This window comes from Solea senegalensis, linkage group LG4 (genome assembly GCF_019176455.1).
Source record: "Solea senegalensis isolate Sse05_10M linkage group LG4, IFAPA_SoseM_1, whole genome shotgun sequence".
In the NCBI taxonomy this organism is placed as follows: domain Eukaryota; kingdom Metazoa; phylum Chordata; class Actinopteri; order Pleuronectiformes; family Soleidae; genus Solea; species Solea senegalensis.
The window spans coordinates 6,677,912-6,686,752 of NC_058024.1; the positions used below are offsets into that span (position 1 = coordinate 6,677,912).

The 8,841-nt window shown below is 41.9% G+C and overlaps 1 protein-coding gene across 1 annotated transcript; it reads right to left on the reverse strand.

The window, feature by feature from the left end:
* Positions 1-8,046, reverse strand: LOC122767569 (proline/arginine-rich end leucine-rich repeat protein). Its single transcript, XM_044022905.1, has 7 exons — positions 7,943-8,046; positions 4,271-4,706; positions 4,001-4,186; positions 3,732-3,889; positions 2,971-3,167; positions 901-976; positions 1-744 (listed from the first exon to the last, which is right to left on the reverse strand). Exons 2-7 carry the CDS (start codon positions 4,700-4,702, stop codon positions 654-656), a joined length of 1,140 nt encoding a protein of 379 aa, XP_043878840.1. The 5' UTR covers positions 4,703-4,706; positions 7,943-8,046; the 3' UTR covers positions 1-653.
* Positions 8,047-8,841: the final 795 nt, after the last annotated feature.

Below are 8,841 nucleotides of genomic sequence, written 5' to 3' on the forward strand. Positions count from 1 at the left end.
TGTTGAAAGAAAAAGAATTTATTTTTCATTGTTTGTACAAAGCTTCTTTATACAGAAGAATACTATACAGAAGACTAACAAAAAGAGTAGAAAGACATTTTTACATGGGAGTACCTTGAAAATCACAGGCACAGTTAGGACAGGTTCAACTACATGGTAGTCACGTTTTGATCTGGTTCTTTCTGACATCCACTGCAGGTCTGAACTCTGAATATCTGCTAACATAACTATCTCCATATGTTGTAGCATCTGTCAATGTACCTGTATTTTCAGGCTTCACTCACTCCTGTTTTATACACACAAATATTTGGATAAACTGCAACTCCTAACCCCTAAATGTTGGATTATCCACTCATCTTAGTTCACTGTCCTGGATCTGGAAACTATTCAAGATATTAAAGCTTTAATAGCTATAAAGCTTTACAATTATTATTATTTTTAAATTGATCTAAAGTCCCCCTTTCAAATACACATTTCCACGGCATATACTGTATGAGTGGATATACGCTGTGCTTCACTCAGCATTTTGCCTCCAAATCAACTTGTGCACGGTGCTTGTGTGTGCACATGTGGTTATGGGTGTGAAATGAATGTGTGTATATGTGCGTGTGTGTGTGCATGTGTGTATCCCCAGGCCTTCAAACGGGCTTCTTCTAAATGACAATGGAGTGGAGGTGCCTGAAGCACATAATGACATCCAGAGGGATGGGTGGGCTCAGGTGATTTCCATCCAAACGCAGGTACCTGAGGCAACAGAACAAACACTTGAAATGCCATAACAGTGACTTCTGCTTCGAAAAAAGTGATTAGTTCCTCATTAGACATTTCTTCCTGTTTACTTCCTCTCATGGTTGCCAGTTTTTAATGCTTAGTGCCAGGATGTGACGTAATGTGACGTACCTTAGTTTGGGTGCCAGGCTGTGATCGCTCAGGTCAGCCTGCAGGCTGTATGGGCAGATCAGAGTGCCGTTGATGTCTGCAAGAGAAACACAGTGGCGAATGTCACAGGTGAATGTTTTTTTCTTGGTAGAGCGAATTGTCTTTCAGCTGGAAGGGTTTGGGTTCAATTCCCGGATCTGCTAGTCTACATGACGATGTGTCCTCGGGCAAGATTCCTAAAGGCAGTGCCGGCAGTGTGTGAATGGGTATGAAAGATTTGTGATAGAGTGCTATAAAAATACAGAGCATATACCATTTAAAAATATATATAAAATAAAATGCACATTACATGAGGATATTTTACTTATTTATAATACTAATAATTTGTTCTTGATAGAGGATATTAAAAAAGATGAGGTAAGCAAGCAGTCGTGGAAAAAAGGGGGATGAATTACACAGAAAAATAAATAATAAATAAAAAAGGATTTGTGTCACATGATTAGCTTCTGAAGCGTGATTTAAACCAAATCAAACAAAAGCAGCGATGAGATGTGTAATTTCTTCTCTCGCTTGACTCTCAAATGCTGATACCTTCATACAGTAACAATTCCATTGACATTGTTCAGTTGGGCCTTTCATAACACAGTTCCTCTTCTGTTCCTGTTCACATGAAAACACTGTGTTACATGTATTGAACACAGTTTCAATAACCGGAAGCGCATAGGACACAGTCTAATGCAATCTGACAAGTATGCCATACACGCTCTCTTCAGAAAACCTGAACTATGCCTTTAATAATAGGTCCGCTCATGAACTGGGATCAAGCTAATAAATCAGCTCTGACATATAATCACCTTACAAGGTATCAACAAACACCAGCACATTTGCAAATCTCTCAGGCAAGGAACAACATTAGCCTTGATTATCCTTGGAGACATGTTGAGTCAAAGTCCATAGATGTCATAGTTGGAAACTTTATCGGTCCATGTTGGACAGTAGTGTGTTGGACTTTTGTCCAGACATTCACTGGAGTTTGCTGTTCATATAGTGAATGCAGTGTGAGAACGTCTTGGTGTGACATGTTCACAACAACAGGAGAATCTCCAAAGGATCCAAGTGGATCAAAGACACAGGACCCTCGCACATTTACTCGCCATGGATTCTCTGAAGATTCTCCCGCTGCATTCTCACATGAGCTCACTTGGACATTACCCGAAGATTGGACTTGGGTGGCTGGAAAAAGGATTTTCCCTGGGGAACCTCCACAGCGACTTCTGTGGACATTTGTGTTCACATATAGTATCGCCAGATAATCTCCAAAGTTAGTACATGAACCCACCCCAATCCTTTCCATTCTTTGGCACCCTTCCCTTGGGGTACCAGAGTCAAATGGTACATTAATGTTAGAGTGGCTCCACCCACAGAAAATCAGCTGATTGGGTGACAGAAGAATGTCACTCCCTTGTCCTAAATATCCCATGGAAATAGAGACAATTTTAAATAGCAGTCCACCAGTAAAAAGAAGACACAAACTGTGTACCAAACTGATGAAAACACAGATACATCCCCCTGTCATCGGTGACGTCTAAGAAACTATAGCTGTGGACCAGAAATATGAGCTGAAAGATGACAAAATTGTAGTAGAATCGGTCGATAGTGTGTTTAGCTCTGTTTCCACCAAGCGGTGTAGTTCACTTCAGTTTGGTATGTTGCACAATTATCTTCAATTGTCAAAAAACATAACCGATCTGTCCTATTCCACTTTAATTGGGGAACCTAGCACAGTAGTTCTGTACCTAAAGGGTGTAGCTAGACACACTGCAGTCCGTAGTTTTATTGACACTGTCACTAAAATGATTGCAGTACATCAGAGAGATATGCCAAGATGGAAGAGAGAAGAAAGAACAGGAAATGCCTGATATCTTCCATTATTGCTGTTTGTGTACTGTGTCATTTTTGGACCTCACTGTGTACGTAGCTGACGTAGCTTTTGCCATCCAGCCTACACCAGCTGTGACTGTCATGTGGGACATGGACGTATGTATTACTTCAAACTTTTCATATATATTCCAGCGTTGGAGTTGCACTTACTCTCAATGCTGTTGTGGTTAAGATGCAGTTGCTCCAGGTGTCCGTTGAAGAGGGGAACAGACGTGAGCTGATTGTGGGCCAGTTGAAGATCCAGCAAGCTGGAAATGTTAAAAACACCCTTGGGAACTCCTTTATCACTAAGCTGGTTGTAGTTCAGCCTCACAAATGCCAGGTGAGTTAAGTCTCTGAAGTAGTTTCTGAACAAGGGAATGACACACAGAAAGAAGAATTGTCACTTTTTAAGTGTGTAACTTAAAAACATAAATGAATGCCCATTATACTTGAGCCATTGCCAAACGAGTTCACACAATGCCGATTAGGCCTCTCAGCTCGCTCAGTATAGCAGTATGTTGAATCTTGTGATTTACAGTAAAGCAAAATGAATGCAATAAGTTGGAATAGGGATGAAAACCCCAAAAGTGCACACCAAAAGATTCCGAAGTAGATTACACTGTTAAAAACCCCCCTTGAATGTCTTGAGGTAGCTGTGGTACATATGTCATGTCATGTTGTAGTTAATTCCTCAGGAAGGCCGACAGAAGTTATGAAGTGGTGCTTTTGTGGCAGCCCATGGTCAAGAGGAAAGGAATTGGACTTGTAACCGGAGGTTGCTGACAATGGAGTGGAGGCCCTGAGCAAGGCACCCAATCACCCATTGCTCCATAGGTGCAGACAAGTGCTGCCCACTGCTCCTGCGCCCATCCAGTGTTTAAGAAAACGCGTTCATCAGCCTTATGACAATGTGTGCACTGTGTACTTGCTTTGGGATGTCATCTATACGGTTCCTGTCCAGATAAAGCTGTATGAGACCACTGGGTACGCCATCAGGCATCTTCTTCAGGACATTGTGAGCCAGGTTGAGCTGCATGAGGCCCTTCAGGTCCTTGAATGTGTTTCTTCCCAGGTCACTGTCACTCAGCTAAGAAGAGTGTACACAAAATCTCCAGTTATGGCATTTGTTCTGGAAAGCAGGTTGTTGTCACTGCTGTTTAGTTTTATGTCCACAAATGTTCATTTATACAAGGTTTACCTGGTTGTGGTACAGATCAAGAAGAGTCAGATTCTCCATCTTGCCAAAGGCACCTGAAGGGATCTTGGTTATATGATTCCTGCTAAGGCGGAGCTGTTCTAGGCTCGCTGGGAGACCTTGAGGAACTTCTTTGAGCTGATTACGGTGCACATAGAGATAGAGCAGGGACGGGATCTTCTCAAAGACCTGCATGAGTGAGAGATACATAATTCTGGAGATGGTTTTATGTTATTTTGAAGAACCAAATATAAATTGAGAAAACGCTCTGACCTGTTTATGTATTCGAAGAATGCGATTGTTTGCTAAGTTGATCCAGCGGATCTCACTGGCGTTGACGAATGGCTCTGCTGTCACCTCTGAGATGTAGTTGTTCTGCAGGTACAGGTAGTGGGTTCTGGATGGGATGACAGGGATCGCACGGATGTTGCGGTTCTCACAGTTGAGAGAGTTTGGATAGTTTGGGGAGCAGAGACACTCTCGGGGGCAGTCAGGGAACATGGAGGGTGGGCCCAGAATGGGTGGGGGGAAATCTGTGGGCTCCTGTGGCTCTGGCTGTGCCGGCACAGCAGGCTTGGCGACAGAAGGCCTCCTGTTGGTGGCTGGGCGCCTGGTGGGCTTCTTTGGCCGAACTAACTGGGTCAACACTGCCCCCATCAGGAGGAACAGAGCCAATGCAGAGAAGAGTCCCGCGCCGGCCTTCATCGTCCTACAACAGCGGAAGTTATGTGTGAGATTTGACTGTATGTACAGCTACATGGGTTAAGACACAACACAGAACATGTCATTTTGGTTGTGCTGGTGAACCAGTATGGTCAGTTAATTATAACCACAAAGAAAGGTTAACAGCTTGAATATGTTGGATCAGTTTAATGTTTCCTCTTCTGTGGGGGAGCTCTGGGGCAGTGCGGACTGTGAACAACCCCTACTTTCTTGATAAGCAGGCATTTAGAGGCTCAGTGAAGACCAACATGGCTGTCTCACAGATGAATGTCAGTACACAGATGTTTGTATTTTTGATTGTTTCTATTTAGGGAGGGGCTAGTATATATATATATATATATATATATATGGAGAGTGAGAGAGAGACAGAGAGAAAAATTTTTTTTTTTTTAAATTAAACTATAGTATCAATATAAATATGAAGCAAGTGTCTTCCTAGATTTTAACATTAATACTCTAATTACAAACCAGTACGTTCAGCAGTCTGCACTTTTTATTACTATTTTAATATCACATATTGCTGTCTGTTCCTATTAATGGCTTCAGTATCTCGGATCATCTGGTTATCATTATATTTATAGTTATCTTTTTAATTGACACTATGAATCTATTTTGATGAATAAATAGCACTGAATACTTGGTTTGTGGTTTACTAATGTAAGCAAGATGGGGCACAGGCAAGAAATTCAAAGGCAAAGTCATTTGTATAGGAGTGGCAGACACTGAAACAGGAAATTAGTACTTATGAGGAAGAGGAAAGGAAATGTTTTTGGATAAAGGCTCTCTTGTAAGCTCCTGCATGTCCAGAGGGAGAGCTGTGGTAGGGAATACTGTAGAAGGTTCAACCTCTATTGACCCAAGAGAGGCCCAACAGAAACTGGTGGATGGTGGATTCTTATCTTAAAACATTGTGAATGTACTCTATGTATTGTAACTCTAATGAAGCCTGGGCCTTTTTGGCTTTTTTTTCTGAATACTCTTGTGTTTGCTTTGCCAATTGCTTTTGTTTACCATACCGGCATTTGATATTTACACTCGCAGACATACACAGCTGCAGAATATTGACTTAATATGAGCAGAATTTAACAGGACCTTCCAGGTCCGGTGCTGCCTGCATTGTTTTTATCCCTGATACACAGAACGTCTGTGTGTCTCTTGTAGAGGCACAAATGACTATTAGTTTCTAATAATTTTGCTCCAAAGCCTCTCATCAAATTTTAATAAACACCACATATGAATCACGGTGCAGGAATGAAACGTAGAGCCAAAAAACCGTCCTGCCTGGAAAATATATCTGAACTTTTCTTTGACAGTGTTCCTGGCACTGCCCTTCCTTTTCCCTCTCAGCCATGTAGAACCTCCCAGGCCCTCGTTTCAAACCAGAACCAGCTCTCCTCCCTGTCATATGGCTTTCATGACCAGTAGTCTGGCAAACAACTAAGAGTCAAAGCCAGCGATGGCTGCTTCACTGGTTGATTATTTGTGACCTCAGTCCATAAATCTAATCTTTCAGTGTGAGAACTGCACTTATTGCGGTGGTTTCACAGATTCCTTCTGTAAATATCTGCGACATGACACTCGTCCCACAAAGGAAAGGCCCTGCAACAATTGACTAGGATGTAGCTGTTGTTTAAGGCAGTCACATATTAATGCTAAATATTCCACAGCAGTTTTTTGTTTTGTTTTGTTTTTTTTTAAAAGGAGGGGAAAACAGGCAGTGACTCTGTGGTGAAATAGTTTTCTCAGCTGCTGTTGCACACAGTCATCAAAGCATTTAGAACCTGGTCTGTTGATCCGTTTGGATTATTGTTTTTCATCATTAAAGGTTGAGACTAGTCATCAAAGCATAATCTTTAAATGACAATGACATTTACTTCAAAGTTTAGATGTTTTTATTGCGGCAAACACCAAAACTAATATTCAAATTACAACTTCAGATATTTCAGATTGCAACTGTGGCTTTAAGTGAAATATATGATTGTGATATCTTTAGATTTTGAGCTATAGTTGGGCACTATACGCAGATAAAATCCAGATGAATGAGTTAATTGTATATCAGAATATGCAAGCTATTCATAATGTTTGTTTAAAGAGTAGTTTTAATTTTAGGGGATTAAGAAAAACATAGATCACTCCAAAGGAGCAGAAAGAGAACAAAGCTCCTTGATGAGGATAATTATGATGATGATGATGATGAGGATGATAACTCCTTTTAATTCATCATATTTTTGTACTTTGTTTTGGCAGAGGTGCCTTAAGTCACATCGCACGCAGCAGAGATCAGGAATCCCAAGATTACAGAAAACTTGGTTAGTGTTCATGCACAGTTTCAACCCTGCCCGGCAAATGCTCTGGATTTAGAGATAAACTGTATATGCCCTTATTTTGAAACCATTGTCATCAGCAGATACTTTGCTCTGGTGCCAAAACATGTCCTCATGTGGGTGTGGCCGTGCTGCAGTTGCTGTGCAAAGACTGGGTCTACATGGGTCTACGGGATGTGCAGTGAAAAGAGTTAGTGGGTGTTCTGACACAGAAAACAATTCATTAACGGAAATACTATATTTACACTCTGATTTGAGATTATAGAAACGAAAACAGAGATTAGAACTATAAGGGAAAGTGTCATCACTGCATCTTTGTCGTGCTTTAAATGTTCAGCCATCTTAAAAGACAAGTGTGTGTTATTCCACAGTATTCCCTCAGATTCAGATTCCAGGATGAACCATCAGAATGTGTAACGATGGTTAAAGATAAAATTTTATTTAAAAAAAAGAAAAAAGAGGAAAAGCATCACGTCCATGAAACCTTGAGGATCCGTCTGGTAAAATGGAAAAATTTAAATCCCCTGGCGCCAGAAAAAGTAAGCAGCTCCCTGCATATGTGCTGCTGCTGCAGCAGCAGCAGCGACTCTCCTCACTCACTGATGAAAAACACTGCAAATCAAGATGAGCAAACAGGAGCAGGGACTAACGTCAGAGTCTAAGTGTATACAGCAGCTCCTTGGAGGACAGAGTACCACTTTGTATGGCACCGTGTTTCTATAGAAACACACTGGCCCGGTCCAGCTGTGCCGGTGCCAGGACTCTCCTCAGTCCTCAAACACACACATATCATTTCTGTTTTTGTTTTTTTACATGCATCACTGACCTGTTTTGAGTATGTTATTGATTAGTTCCCATTAAAAGCAGCACCCTGAAAACAACAAATAAAGATTCTTACCTGCCTCTGGTACCTGCCCTCTTTTTGCAAAGTCACAACTTTTGTGTGTTTTCGTCTCACTGCTTCTCTCACTCTTGTCCGACCCCACTCTCTCTCTCTCTCTCTCTCTCTCTCCCTCTCTCTCTTTCAGTAACCCTGCCTCTCACTCTTCCTCTCTTCCTGTCTCCTTTGGGTTTGTTCCCTGGCTTTTTTCCCCTCTGAAGGTCACAGTGATTCTTTCTCCCCCTTTCTTTGACTCGGGGCCAGAGAGATTTAATCTTAATTCCTTCTGGAAGAACGCAGACTCTTTCATGTGTCCAGTTCACTGTGTTGCAGTTTGTTGTGATTATTATTCTTTTTTTTTTCATGGCAGAGCCAGAGGATGGGGGTGTTTGGGACTAAAAGACAGAAAACAGGGGTGCATGGGTTTGTTTGCTTGTCCTTTAAGCACTGGCATATCAGAAGTTGGAAAGATTGTGAACACTGGACATCTGTTAGGAAAAGCCCAGCTGTAACTGCATCTCTCCTTTGTCTCCCACCCCTATTGTTTAGATGACTCCACACAGACCCAGCCATGTGTTTCCCATTAGCAGCATCTCTCCGTTGACTCTACAGCATCATTTTTTGTGTCAGTCAAATGTCCAGGAAGATTTCTCTCCTCCTCTAGTATCAGTAAACCTCACACATGTCCAGCTGAGACATGGGGGTGGAGGGTCTCACAGGAAGTGGGGCTATGTGCCACTGTGATTTACAAATATGTCCATGTGTGTATGTGTGTGAGCTTACATGTCACTGGGGGTTAGGAGGTGGACATGTGTTTGTGGGCCTGCATTCCTGCAGAATGAGCTGCACCGGAACGATAATGAGGCAAACATATGTTGGGGAAAAAAAGTCTCCAACACACATGTACATACGTGTGG